At 50.7% G+C, this 15350-nt stretch overlaps 1 protein-coding gene across 1 annotated transcript in view; it reads left to right on the plus strand.

Annotated features, from left to right (window-relative positions):
- The window catches only part of lrrk2 (leucine-rich repeat kinase 2), a gene marked incomplete at its 5' end in the record, with an annotated part of 90561 nt that overhangs the window by 59456 nt on the left and 15755 nt on the right, over nucleotides 1-15350 (plus strand). The window contains 8 exons of the mRNA XM_080539132.1: nucleotides 19-81; nucleotides 485-631; nucleotides 1213-1404; nucleotides 8921-9067; nucleotides 9462-9574; nucleotides 10632-10825; nucleotides 11279-11439; nucleotides 13857-14027. Of these exons, the coding sequence (XP_080395258.1) occupies nucleotides 19-81; nucleotides 485-631; nucleotides 1213-1404; nucleotides 8921-9067; nucleotides 9462-9574; nucleotides 10632-10825; nucleotides 11279-11439; nucleotides 13857-14027 (1188 nt within the window). The remainder of the gene's footprint in view (nucleotides 1-18; nucleotides 82-484; nucleotides 632-1212; nucleotides 1405-8920; nucleotides 9068-9461; nucleotides 9575-10631; nucleotides 10826-11278; nucleotides 11440-13856; nucleotides 14028-15350) is intronic.

Here is a 15350-nt window from a genome sequence, read left to right on the forward strand (position 1 = left end):
CGTACCCCCCTACCCCTGTACCCCCCTACCCCACCACTACCCCTCTGCTGGAGGTGTCCTCCTACCTGCTCTGTGGCAGAGGTACGGATCACACCACACTTCCCACTAGACCACCACTACCACACCACTACCCCTAAATTTCGTTGTTTGGTACCTGTACTGTAGCAATGACAATAAAGTCCATTCCATTCATTCATTCATTCATTCATTCATTCAAGATTACTGCACTTATCCACTTATCCACTGAGAGAGACACATTTTTTGCTGAGCTCCAGTGGTGAGTGTGTTGTTGTGTGATCGATCGTGCATTGTATTTGTGGCCATGAACTGTGGAAACTGAATTACTATTGATAAATAAAGTGTTCTGTATCTGTATCCTGTCAGACAAGGTCCTGAGGCCTAACCGTATCTACATGTCTATCTACCTCCCTCCCTCCCTCCCTCCCTCCCTACCTACCTACCTCTCTCTCTCTCTACCTCTCAGACAAGGTGCTGAGGCCCAACCGTATGTACTGGAGGCGGGGCATCTACCTGAGCTGGTCCCCCGAGGCGTACTGCCTGGTGGAGGCCGCCGCCCTGGAGGACAACCCTGCCAGCTTCCTCAAGGTCACCGTGCCCTGCTCACGCAAAGGTACAGGACTATAGATGATGATGATGATGATGATGATGATGATGATGGTTGACTTTGTTTTGATTTATGTATCTTCACTGTCTTTGCCGTTGTCATGTATTTGTATTTTATTGTTGTTCTATGTCGACCCTGAGTATTTCTGTTTCTATGTTTGTTTTTATTCTTGCCGGGGCCTCTTGGCCAGATCTTCATTGAAAATGAGAATTTGTTCTCAACTGATTTGATCCTTTTTTTACCTACTAAAAGAGCCTCCCCCTTTTTCAAAGCTCAAGCTGCTACTTACACACAACGACCACTAGTTGGCCGCTTGTAAATTGGCCTGCTTCCTACACAGAAAAACGGCAAAATATCTTCATACTCGCTTATCCTGATGTGGTTTTGAAAATGTAAGGATACTGGGGTGGTAGAACGCACATATCTAGGACAAGTCATGAAAGGAGGGTCCTGAAATTTGATCGAGTGCAAAGATAGAACACTTTTTTTGTTGTTTTACTCATGGCTGATTAAGTGTTAAATAAAGCAAGAAAGGTTGATGATGACGATAGCTCACCTTCACTGTGTGTCGTCGTCCCCCCCCCCAGGCCGTGTGCTGCTGGGTCAGGTGGTGGACCACATCGACTCCCTTCTGGAGGAGTGGTTCCCCGGCCTGCTGAACATCGACATCCACGGCACCGGGGAGGCCCTGCTGAAGAGGTGGGCTCTGTACAGCTTCCACGATGGACAGGCCTGGAGCAAGATGCTCCTGGAGGACCTGTACACACACATAGACAAGGGTAGGTCTGCTGTACACACACACATAGACAAGGGTAGGTGTGTTACACACACACACACACACACACACACACATAGACAAGGGTAGGTGTGTTACACACACACACATAGACAAGGGTAGGTGTGTTACACACACACACACACACACACATAGACAAGGGTAGGTGTGTTACACACACACACATAGACAAGGGTAGGTGTGTTACACACACACACATAGACAAGGGTAGGTCTGTTACACACACACACACACACATAGACAAGGGTAGGTGTGTTACACACACACACACATAGACAAGGGTAGGTGTTGTGAAGGCCCACAGTTTAGTGCCAGTTTAGTTTCCCCAAACCAGCCCTATTTTTGCCCCTAGTATTTCCTTTGTTATTTTCTATACAATTATATACGTTTCGTGAAGTATATGTATTATTCTTGTAATGTTTTATGCATATGTTTGATGACGTAGTATCCGGGGTGTGTCTGTGACCCGGATGCTACGTTCGGTGGTGGTATATAAGAGACGGAAGGGCGGAGTCAGTCAGTGTGTGGTGAGCAGCAGAGCGAGTGTGTGTAGAGAAGCCGAACGAGAGAGAACTAGAACGAGAGAAGCAACGAAGCCGATCTAAGATGGCGGATTCAGCAGCGAGCACACCGTGCAGCAACTGAAGACGCCAGGAAAAGCGATTCTTGAGTGAGCCACTGTAGCCTGTTGGTTGTGTTCCCGTTGGACCGTCTTGCCAGCGGCCGGCTGTTCACCGTGGGACCAAGCGGGACGCCAGCTGGACATTAATCGTCGTCTCCACGAGCAAACACAGACTCCAGCGGAGCTTCAACGCGGACCACTTCGTCGACGCACATGCCAGTCAACCAGGCCTCGACGCGCACCACGCCACTGGACTATAGGCCTGTTCAGGCCAGAGACTGTCAGTGAGTGATTGAGAGTGTGTGTGGCCGGCCGGGTGGGAATGTATATATGGGGATGTATACCACCGTCGTGTAATAAATGTGTTGTTCATCTGTAATACCGTGTGTTAGTTGTTTGTAGCTTCAATGCTAATGCTAGTTGTTTGTAGCGCTAATGCTAATGCTAGTTGTTTGTAGCGCTAATGCTAATGCTAGTTGTTTGTAGCGCTAATGCTAATGCTAGTTGTTTGAAGGCTAATGCTAATGCTAGTTCCCTTGCTAATGCTAACGACCTTAACTGCTAGTCTAACGGTTTGCTGTCGCCCCCTGCCTGTATCCTCTTATACTGCCTATTTAGCTCCCTTAGTTAGATAACCAGCCCTTTCCTAAAAGTATACAGTCCTTTTCAGCTACTCCCTGGTTACAATTGGTCCTTCGAGCCGGATTGGTAGTGTAGTGATAGCATGGCTGAGCGCAGCCAACCAGACCAGACAGTTACCCCCCCTTCTCCGCCCCCTGAGCCAGAGCCCCGACCACAGAGAGTCCCGCGGTTGCCTCCGAGGTTACCGGAGTATGAGCTTGAGCTTGAAAGCTCACTGAGTGGTAGCGAGGAGCGCACTCCACGGGATACAGTGGTCGGAGAGGCCGAGGTGTCCGCCGGCGAGCAGGTGGCTAGCACTGAGACAGCCCTCAAAGAGCACCAGCCTGAGGATGAGATGGCAGAACCGCAGGGTTTTGCCGTGGAAACGGAAGAACAGGAAGGAGAGGCCCGGTCCGACAGCGCCTGCGGGCGGAAGAGGGAGGGCCTCAGCCTTAACGATCTGCCTCCCAGTACGGCGCGCTCGAGACCTAGCTCCTGCCGCTCAGTGGCTTCCTACCGGTCCAGGGCTTCCGTGGGCAGTTCTGCCTCTGGGGCGGATAGCCTGCACTCCAGAGGGAGTGGTGCCGCGCTGTCCGAATATATGCGCCAACAGGCCGAGATGGCGTTAGAGCGGGAGCGCCAACAGGCCGAGACGGCGTTAGAGCGGGAACGACTCCAGTTCGAGCGTGAACGCCTCCAGCGCCAGGAGGCGCTAGAACGCGAACGCCTCCAGATGAACGGAGCGGAACGCGCGGCGGAGAGACAGCGCCAGGAGGCGCTAGAACGTGAACGCGCGGCGGAGAGACAGCGCCAGGAGGCGCTAGAACGTGAACGCGCGGCGGAGAGACAGCGCCAGGAGGCGCTAGAACGTGAACGCTTCCAGATGGAGCGCGACCGCCTCCAGACGGAGAGACAGCGCCAGGAGGCGCTAGAACGTGAATGCCTCCAGCGCCAGGAGGCGCTAGAACGGGAACGCTTCCAGATGGAGCGCGACCGCCTCCAGATGGAGGGGGCGGAACGCGCGGCGGAGAGGCAGATGGCGAGAGAGCAACTGCACGCAGAGAAGATGGAGGAAATGATGCAGACCATGCGCGACGTGTGCATCAGCAGAACTCCGTCGGCCTGTAGCTCCAGAGTATCATCCGCACGGCCCTCTCGAGTGCCATCTCCTGAACCCCCCGCCGATGGCTCCATGACTTCCGCCAGGACTGTCCAACTACAGGCCCAGCTGACCACCTGGAAGGAAGAGGACCAGGGACCCGACCGCTACGCGGCCCAGAGGGAGCCAGCGTCGCTGCCCGGGAGGGGAGTCATCCCCCAAGAGCGTAGCACACCCCTAGGTCCTCCAGTGCACCAAAATGCATGCAGGCCGGACACCCAGACCGTCACTCCAGCACCGATGATCCACTACAGGATGTTCCCCCAGGTGGAGGGACCCAAGTTCCCTTTCTTCAAGGACGAGGACAGGAGCCAGTATGTGGAGCTACGCATCTGCCTAGACACGCTCTTGGACAACTCCTGCTCCGAGTCCTACAAATATGCGATTCTCCTTCAGCATGTGAGGAACCCCAGAGCCCACAACATGGTACTGGCCCATGCCTCCGCACCGACACCTTACACCAGAGCGCTCGCTGACTTGGATGCCCGCTACGGTCGTCCCTGGAACCACGCCCTTGCTGAACTGCAAGCCCTCGAACAGCAGGCCCCCATCAAGGATGACCGGGCGCTGGATGACTTCGCGCTCCGCGTGCACACCTTGGTTGGGATGCTGAAGACGCAGGGCCCAGCTGGCGCCAGCGAGATCAACAGCACCTCCAACGTAGAGCGGCTGCTCCGCAAGATCCCACGCTTCCGGCAGGAGAGGTTCCGGCGACAGCAGCGCGTTCGTAACCCCGAGAAGTTGGGTCTGAGCATGGCTGCCTTCGCGGAGTTCCTACTGGAGGAAGTGCATGACACCAACGTAGACGCCATGGGTTACGCTGAGCCGAAGAAGGAGAGGGAGAAGGGAGACCGCTGGGACGGGCCGAGCTCGAACAGAGGACGCCCAGTAGGAGTGCTGCACACGGAGGAGGAGCCTCGGAGAGAGAGGACCACCCGACCTGAGGGAAAGGATTCCTCTCAACCCCCTCCAAAGGGACGGAGAGGTCCACCGCCATGTCCGTACTGCACCAGCGAGCACTGGCTCAATGAGTGCAGTGACTTCAACAACCTGAGTACCGAGGCCAAGCAGAGGTGGCTCGAGAAGAACCAGAGGTGCTGGAACTGTGGGCGCGACCATCTGGCGAAGAACTGCACCTTGAAGAGGAAGTGCAACCGCTGTGAGGAGGTCCACCTCCACATCCTACACGAGGTCTCCCTCGCCAGGTCCACGGAGGGCAACAGAAGCCCTAGGTCCGGTCGCGCACCGGAAGAGGAAACCCCTGTCTACTACCTAGACTCGCCACAGAGCAGCGGCTCCAAGGTTCTACTGAAGGTGGTGAAGGTCCGACTTCACCACAACAACGCTGTGTACGACACGTACGCCGTTCTAGACGACGGGTCGGAACGGACCATCCTTCTCCAGGGGGCAGTGCGCCAGTTGGGGCTCCAAGGGACTGCGGAGAAGCTGACTCTGCGCACGATACGTCGCGACCTTAAAGAGGTCACCGGGGCGAGAATCAACTTCTCTATCTCCCCGGCGGGGCGGCCGTCGGATAGACATCGGCTTCAGAATGTCTTCACCGCCGACCAGCTAGCGCTCTCCCGCTACGACTACCCCCTGGAGAGGTTACGCGCAAGATATCCCCACCTACGGGGAGTAGACCTACATCCGATAGAAGGAGCGGAGCCAACCCTTCTCATCGGCTCGGACAACGCTGAACTGATCGTGTCGCTCCGTCCTCCGCTGAGAGGACCACGAGGCTGCCCGATGGCTGTTAAGACGGCGCTTGGGTGGGCCCTCCAAGGCGCTACCGAGTGGAGAGAGAGGGACGGGAGAGCTACGTCATCCCTCCATGTCCGAACCGAAGAAGCAAACCAACCAACCGGACCGCCTGGATTGGAATCTATTGCTGCCAGTGCACCTGGAACAGTTAGTACCACAAATGGTTCACCACAGGATGACCAACCAAAGAAGAAGTCTCTGTGGACAGAGCATAAGTCTATGGATGGGAAGACCTACTACTACAACTCCCAGACTAAGGAGTCCCGGTGGTGGCGCTACCGTGCCATGGCGGCAACAACTGTTGCCGAGGAACACCTGCAGGTGGCCATGCACCCTCACGTGGCCGAGGTCAGCATTGACGCACCCGTCAACTCCGTCAAGTACACGTCAGCCATGAAAGTCTCAGCCAGTATTGTAGACGCCTCCAAGGAGGAAAGGCCGAAGTTGGCGAAGAAGAGAGTAAAGTGGAACCCCGAAGAGGAGGCCAAGCAGGCCTTCAAAGAGCTTCTGGAGGAGGATGGTGGTTCACCCGACGCGTCATGGGAGCAAACCATGAGAATGATCATCAACGACCCACGCTACAGCGCCCTGCCCAAGCTGAGTGAGAAGAAGCAAGCGTTTAAGGCCTACCAGGCTAAGAAGGAGAAGGAACAAGCCAAGCAGCTCAGGAAGAGGAACTGTGAGGCGCTGACGAGCATTCTGGACAACATGGCCAACGTCACCCACTGCACCACCTGGTCCGAGGCCCAGCAGTACCTGCTGGACAACCCCACCTTCGTTGAGTACGAGGCGCTGGAGAACATGGACCAGGAAGACGCTCTGATCTGCTTCAAGGAGCACATCCGCGCCCTGGAGAAGGAGGAGAAGCAGAAGATTCTGCTGAGGGAGAGAGACAAGATGTCCGAAGGTGCCGTGGTACTGGGGGTGGACCAGTCCCTTCCGCGCGCCGCCTGGCGGACAGGCAGAGTGGTCGACACTATCACCTCCTACTTCGCGCTGCTGGAGCGGCCTAGCCAGTGTGCCTTCTTAGTTGACTGAAACCGAGGGTTTCATGGGGCGGCTGTTGTGAAGGCCCACAGTTTAGTGCCAGTTTAGTTTCCCCAAACCAGCCCTATTTTTGCCCCTAGTATTTCCTTTGTTATTTTCTATACAATTATATACGTTTCGTGAAGTATATGTATTATTCTTGTAATGTTTTATGCATATGTTTGATGACGTAGTATCCGGGGTGTGTCTGTGACCCGGATGCTACGTTCGGTGGTGGTATATAAGAGACGGAAGGGCGGAGTCAGTCAGTGTGTGGTGAGCAGCAGAGCGAGTGTGTGTAGAGAAGCCGAACGAGAGAGAACTAGAACGAGAGAAGCAACGAAGCCGATCTAAGATGGCGGATTCAGCAGCGAGCACACCGTGCAGCAACTGAAGACGCCAGGAAAAGCGATTCTTGAGTGAGCCACTGTAGCCTGTTGGTTGTGTTCCCGTTGGACCGTCTTGCCAGCGGCCGGCTGTTCACCGTGGGACCAAGCGGGACGCCAGCTGGACATTAATCGTCGTCTCCACGAGCAAACACAGACTCCAGCGGAGCTTCAACGCGGACCACTTCGTCGACGCACATGCCAGTCAACCAGGCCTCGACGCGCACCACGCCACTGGACTATAGGCCTGTTCAGGCCAGAGACTGTCAGTGAGTGATTGAGAGTGTGTGTGGCCGGCCGGGTGGGAATGTATATATGGGGATGTATACCACCGTCGTGTAATAAATGTGTTGTTCATCTGTAATACCGTGTGTTAGTTGTTTGTAGCTTCAATGCTAATGCTAGTTGTTTGTAGCGCTAATGCTAATGCTAGTTGTTTGTAGCGCTAATGCTAATGCTAGTTGTTTGTAGCGCTAATGCTAATGCTAGTTGTTTGAAGGCTAATGCTAATGCTAGTTCCCTTGCTAATGCTAACGACCTTAACTGCTAGTCTAACGGTTTGCTGTCGCCCCCTGCCTGTATCCTCTTATACTGCCTATTTAGCTCCCTTAGTTAGATAACCAGCCCTTTCCTAAAAGTATACAGTCCTTTTCAGCTACTCCCTGGTTACAGTAGGTGTGTTACACACACACACACACACACACACACACATAGACAAGGGTAGGTGTGTTACACACACACACATAGACAAGGGTAGGTGTGTTACACACACATAGACAAGGGTAGGTGTGTTACACACACACACACACACACACATAGACAAGGGTAGGTGTGTTACACACACACACACACATAGACAAGGGTAGGTGTGTTACACACACACACATAGACAAGGGTAGATGTGTTACACACACACATAGACAAGGGTAGATGTGTTACACACACACATAGACAAGGGTAGATGTGTTACACACACACATAGACAAGGGTAGATGTGTTACACACACACATAGACAAGGGTAGATGTGTTACACACACACATAGACAAGGGTAGATGTGTTACACACACACATAGACAAGGGTAGATGTGTTACACACACACATAGACAAGGGTAGGTGTGTTACACACACACACATAGACAAGGGTAGATGTGTTACACACACACATAGACAAGGGTAGATGTGTTACACACACACATAGACAAGGGTAGATGTGTTACACACACACACATAGACAAGGGTAGGTGTGTTACACACACACACATAGACAAGGGTAGATGTGTTACACACACACACATAGACAAGGGTAGGTGTGTTACACACACACACATAGACAAGGGTAGGTCTGCTGTACACACACACATAGACAAGGGTAGGTGTGTTACACACACACATAGACAAGGGTAGGTGTGTTACACACACAGGGGTAAGCACAGACAAGGGTAACCACATCTATTTACGTGGAAATTAATCAAGCTGGAGCCCCAAAAAAATGCCAATTCGCTTCCTTTTTTTGTCTGTATGGCAGTGAAATCCCTAATTTCATCACCTCGAGGATGACAAAAAGCTATCATACGGTGTCGCGAACAGGTCTAAAATTCTATTCAGAGAGGTAAAAAAAAAAAAAAAAGATCTAAAAAGGTCTTAAGTTTGACTTGTTGAAACTTGTAGGAACCCTGTCTCCTGGTGTGTTCAGCTGTCTGTGTTCTCCTGCAGACTGTCTCCTGGTGTGTTCAGCTGTCTGTGTTCTCCTGCAGACTGTCTCCTGGTGTGTTCAGCTGTCTGTGTTCTCCTGCAGACTGTCTCCTGGTGTGTTCAGCTGTCTGTGTTCTCCTGCAGACTGTCTCCTGGTGTGTTCAGCTGTCTGTGTTCTCCTGCAGACTGTCTCCTGGTGTGTTCAGCTGTCTGTGTTCTCCTGCAGACTGTCTCCTGGTGAGCCCAGACGACCCCCACTGCACGCTGCCCATCTCCCAGGTCTCCCCTGACCTCGTGCTGAGCGACCAGCCCGCCGGGACCATCCTGGACAGCGAGGAGCTGGAGGTGGAACTCTCCAAGGAGAACCTCCTGGGTCCGTTGGGGTCCGGTTGGACATTTTGACGCACTTGATAATAACTTGAATTAAATCATGAATAATGTTACATGTCCATAGCCTCGTAGCATAATTGCCTAAGTCATATTTTGGCCAAATGTAGATATCTGCCCTAACTCTCCTCTCCTAACACTGCTGATTCACTGGGCATTATGTGCCTATGATGCCATCAGCCTATCAGAATGCTTGTTGTTACATTCCAAAATCACTACCTGCCCAAGTCATCTCTTTGACAGAGGCATGTTTGACACGACATACAACGATGGCTCGGCTGACCACAAGTGAAGCATGACTTCTTAGGCTATTATGCTATGAGGCTAACTAACGATTTGTAACTAAAGTACTGACTCCATGTTGTTTGTTGTTCCTGAAGGAGACGGAGGTTATGGGTCTGTGTACCGAGGCGTCTACAAGAACGAGGAAGTGGCGGTGAAGATCTTCAACAAGCACGCGTCTGACCTGTACATCCACAGGCTGCTACGACAGGTGACCTTCATGATGCAGCTTCATAGTGTAATGTCATCTTGTGTCTGTCTAACTTGGCCCATATTAGCTGAGTGGGCTTCCCCCCCTGTCTGTAGGTCTACCCCCTGTCTGTCAATCTACAACCTGTCTGTAGGTCTATCCCCTATCTGTCAATCTACAACCTGTCTGTAGGTCTACCACCTATCTGTCAATCTACAACCTGTCTGTAGGTCTACCCCCTATCTGTCAATCTACAACCTGTCTGTAGGTCTACCCCCTATCTGTCAATCTACAACCTGTCTGTAGGTCTACCCCCTGTCTGTCAATCTACAACCTGTCTGTAGGTCTACCCCCTGTCTGTCAATCTACAACCTGTCTGTAGGTCTACCCCCTGTCTGTCAATCTACAACCTGTCTGTAGGTCTACCCCCTATCTGTCAATCTACAACCTGTCTGTAGGTCTACCCCTATCTGTCAATCTACAACCTGTCTGTAGGTCTACCACCTATCTGTCAATCTACAACCTGTCTGTAGGTCTACCCCGTGTCTGTCAATCTACAACCTGTCTGTAGGTCTACCCCCTATCTGTCAATCTACAACCTGTCTGTAGGTCTACCCCATATCTGTCAATCTACAACCTGTCTGTAGGTCTACCCCCTATCTGTCAATCTACAACCTGTCTGTAGGTCTACCCCCCTGTCTGTCAATCTACAACCTGTCTGTAGGTCTACCCCCTATCTGTCAGTCTACAACCTGTCTGTAGGTCTACCCCCTATCTGTCAATCTACAACCTGTCTGTAGGTCTACCCCCTATCTGTCAATCTACAACCTGTCTGTAGGTCTACCCCCTATCTGTCAATCTACAACCTGTCTGTAGGTCTACCCCCTATCTGTCAATCTACAACCTGTCTGTCAATCTACAACCTGTCTGTATTATATCTATCTTCCCTCTCTCCCCTCCTCTCTCCCCTCTCCCCCCTCCCCTCTCCCCCCTCCCCTCTCCCCCCCCTCCTCTCCCCTCTCCCCCCTCCCCTCTCCCCCTCTCTCCCCCCTCCTCTCTCCCCCCTCCTCTCCTCCAGGAGCTGGTGGTGTTGGGTCGTCTGCACCACCCCAGCCTGGTGTCTCTGCTGGCGGCCGGCCCCGCCCCGCAGGTCCTGGTGATGGAGCTGGCCCCCCGCGGCTCTCTGGACTTCCTGTTCCAGCACGAGACCCAGAACAGCCTCAACCGCAAGCTGCAGCACAGGATCGGCCTGCAAGTAGCCGACGGACTCAGGTACACACACACACACACACACACACACAGGTACGCTGTCACTACACACACACACACACACACACACACACAGGTACGCTGTCACTACACACACACACACACACAGGTACGCTGTCACTACACACACACACACACACACACAGGTACGCTGTCACTACACACACACACACACACAGGTACGCTGTCACTACACACACACACACACAGGTACATACAGTATATACACATACACATATTGCACACACATGCACAGGTACGCTCTCAGTACACACACACACCAAATTCCCGTAGCCACCTGAGGGAAAAACACACGCTGACACACACTGACCTGATCAACACACGCTGACGTCCCACCTGATCACCGTGCGGGTGTGAGGTGAACCTAGTTCAGACATCCTGTGTAGTGGTTTCCATGGTTTCACCCCCCCCCCCCCCCCCCCCCCTGTCGGCCAGGTTCCTCCACTCCTCCATGATCATCTACCGCGACCTGAAGCCCCACAACATCCTTCTGTTCAACCTGAAGACCGACTCGGAGATCATCGCCAAGATCACCGACTACGGCATCGCCCAGTACTGCTGCAGCATGGGGGTGCGCAGCTCTGAGGGCACGCCAGGTCAGGGGGCTACGTCTGTTAACGTCTGTTAATGTCTGTTGACGTCTGTTAAAGTCTGTTAACGTCTGTTAACGTCTGTTAATGTCTGTTAACGTCTGTTAACGTCTGTTGTCTGTTAACGTCTGGTAATGTCTGTTATTGTCTGTTAATGTCTGTTAACGTCTGTTTACGTCTGTTAACGTCTGTTAATGTCTGTTAACGTCTGTTAACGTCTGTTAACGTCTGTTAACGTCTGTTAATGTCTGTTAATGTCTGTTAAGGCCAGGTGGGGGGCTGTGTTGTCTGTTAATGTCTGTTAATGTCTGTTACTATCAGGTACTATCCGTGCTACTATGTGACGCTGCAGACCGCTGATTGGTCAATGGAAATAGTCACAGTAACGTCGTCCCAGGTTCATATTCCAGTTCACTGCTAACAGCCATTTTAAAATACCGCAACAGGCTTGTACAACAGTACCTAGCGAATTACTTGTTCGCTTCATTTCTCTTTCTCTGCATTTTTCTAAATAACTACGGTTAATAATTAACCGAATGCCGACGGAAAAGTACAGCATAGCTTCAAGTTCCTCCATTTAGCTGTGTTGTGGCTGTGTTGTGGCTGTGTTGTGGTTGTGTTGTGGCTGTGTTGTGGCTGGTGATTCTATACGTCACCAGCATGGCTCTTATGACGCTTTACTCCTCCTCTACTGTCCCGGCTCGCTCCAGGTCTGTTGTGTATAATGGAGAAGCGTTTCTGAACGTACTGTACGGGTAGGATACACATGCGTGGCGCCCTGTACCGTCCCGGTCTGGTCAATGGAGAAGCGCCACTAATTGTCTCTTAATTGTCTGTATGTCTGTTAATTTCAGCCGGCTGGTACCAATCATCACACCACCCACACTCCACCACAGTCATGTAGCTCCCTCTACAGGCCAGATACTGCATGCTCCCCCACAGTCTAGTAATCCAGTAAATGTAAATGTAAATTGGTGCAGTGGAGGATGAATATAGACCTACACAAATGTACTCCCTTCCTTGACGAAAAGGGAAGAGTTGGTTAGTAAAAGCACTTCCTTTATTATCAAAACCGGATGCGGCATTGATGCCTACAGGCCCTCAAAACCCACCTCTTCAAGCTCGCCTTCACCAGTTAACCCTCTCCCCCTCCCCTTCCCATGTGTCCCCAGCACTACCTCAATTAGGCCCCTATACTTTCTTCTATTTACTTTTATTCTTTTTATTATTACTACTCAATCTTTTCAGTTTGTAAAGCGTCTTTGAGTGTCTAGAAAAGCGCTATATAAGTCTAATGTATTATTATTATTATTATTATTATTATTATTATTATTATTATTATTATTCATCAAGGTTCTAAATATCTACTTATTTACCTGTGCCCTTTTTTAGCACACCTAATTCAACTAATCAAGTACAAAGCAATTCTAGTGTTAAGTCTAAAGTTGACGTGTGTCCTGCAGGTTTCAGTCTAAAGTTGACGTGTGTCCTGCAGGTTTCAGTCTAAAGTTGACGTGTGTCCTGCAGGTTTCAGTCTAAAGTTGACGTGTGTCCTGCAGGTTTCAGTCTAAAGTTGACGTGTGTCCTGCAGGTTTCAGTCTAAAGTTGACGTGTGTCCTGCAGGTTTCAGTCTAAAGTTGACGTCTGTCCTGCAGGTTTCAGTCTAAAGTTGACGTGTGTCCTGCAGGTTTCAGTCTAAAGTTGACGTGTGTCCTGCAGGTTTCAGTCTAAAGTTGACGTCTGTCCTGCAGGTTTCAGTCTAAAGTTGACGTCTGTCCTGCAGGTTTCAGTCTAAAGTTGACGTCTGTCCTGCAGGTTTCAGTCTAAAGTTGACGTCTGTCCTGCAGGTTTCAGTCTAAAGTTGACGTGTGTCCTGCAGGTTTCAGTCTAAAGTTGACGTGTGTCCTGCAGGTTTCAGTCTAAAGTTGACGTGTGTCCTGCAGGTTTCAGTCTAAAGTTGACGTGTGTCCTGCAGGTTTCAGTCTAAAGTTGACGTCTGTCCTGCAGGTTTCAGTCTAAAGTTGACGTGTGTCCTGCAGGTTTCAGTCTAAAGTTGACGTGTGTCCTGCAGGTTTCAGTCTAAAGTTGACGTCTGTCCTGCAGGTTTCAGTCTAAAGTTGACGTCCCTCCTGCAGGTTTCAGTCTAAAGTTGACGTCCCTCCTACAGGTTTCAGTCTAAAGTTGACGTGTGTCCTGCAGGTTTCAGTCTAAAGTTGACGTGTGTCCTGCAGGTTTCAGTCTAAAGTTGACGTGTGTCCTGCAGGTTTCAGTCTAAAGTTGACGTCCCTCCTGCAGGTTTCAGTCTAAAGTTGACGTCTGTCCTGCAGGTTTCAGTCTAAAGTTGACGTCTGTCCTGCAGGTTTCAGTCTAAAGTTGACGTCTGTCCTGCAGGTTTCAGTCTAAAGTTGACGTGTGTCCTCCAGGTTTCCGCGCCCCCGAGGTTGCCAGGGGCAACGTGACATACAACCAGCAGGCTGACGTGTTCTCCTTCGGCCTGCTGCTGTACGACCTGCTGACCTGCGGCGAGCGCATCTCCGACGGCATGAAGTTCCCCAGCGAGTTTGATGAGATCGTGGTGCAAGGCAAGCTGCCAGGTAAACCTTTCATTTTTATTCTTATCACAAACATTTTGTTTATTTAAGTTTTTAGGACAATACAAAATGAGCAGTAGGTCAAACTGTACACATATTACGCTAGACATATTGCACATACCTACATATATGTAGTCAAAATTATAAGTGAACGTACACAGAGACTGAGAACGTCCACAGAGACTGAGAACGTCCACAGAGACTGAGAATGTACACAGAGACTGAGAACGTACACAGAGACTGAGACAGACCTTTTCCAAAAACTGATGTTTGTGGTGCTGGTGGAAAGCCAGTGGGAAGTACAGAAAGACTGTGTAAGGAGATGAAAGGGATATGGAAAGTTAGATTAACGAGCAGATGTTGTACATTGTTTCCCTTTTTTAAATGTATCTTTATTGTATTTTATCTTTACCTTTTCTTTTTACTGTTTTGCCCCAGCTTTTATATTCATTCTATGCTTGTATATGTTTTTATATATGTTTTATATTCACTTTATGTTCTTATCCCTGTTGTAAAGCACTTTGAGCTGCATTTATTGTATGAAAGGTGCTCTATAAATAAAGCTTTACTTACTTACTTGGGCGAGACCCATTTTCTAAATAAAAGTCTTAGATAGATATAAGATAGATATCTATGTTATAGATAGATGGGCCAAAGTACCACTTTCAAAGTACCATTCAAAAAAGGGTTTTCATAAATAATAATATAAAGCTCTCCAACAATAGGTTGTAGCTCTCTGTTGTCGGTAGTGACCAGGGTAGGTTATTGAAGCTGCACGTAGTGGTAGAACAATAACAAGTAAACAGACTGACTTATTCCAAAGCGCTTTACAACGGCCTCTCATTCACCCATTCACACACACACATTCTCACACCAATGGCGGCAAGCTGCCATGCAAGGCGCCGGCCTGCTCACTGGGAGCAATGTGTGGTTCAGTGTCTTGCCCAAGGACACCTCGACATGTGGCCAGCCGGGGTTCGAACCGCCGATCTTGCGATCATTCGACACCGGCTCTACCTCCTGGGACACAGCTGATATCAGAGAGAGAGAGAGAGAGAGAGAGAGAGAGAGAGAGAGAGAGAGAGAGAGAGAGAGAGAGAGAGAGAGAGAGAGAGAGAGAGAGAGAGAGAGAGAGAGAGAGAGAGAGAGAGAGAGAGAGAGAGAGAGAGAGAGAGAGAGAGAGAGAGAGAGAGAGAGAGAGAGAGAGAGAGAGAGAGAGAGAGAGAGAGAGAGAGAGAGAGAGAGAGAGAGAGACAGGGGTTAGGTGGTAAATGTGTTGATGTTAGGAGGACATGACCTTTGTACTGGATTTTATATTACTGTGTG

This window comes from Nansenia antarctica, assembly GCF_963989245.1.
Source record: "Nansenia antarctica genome assembly, chromosome: 9".
NCBI lineage: Eukaryota > Metazoa > Chordata > Actinopteri > Argentiniformes > Microstomatidae > Nansenia > Nansenia antarctica.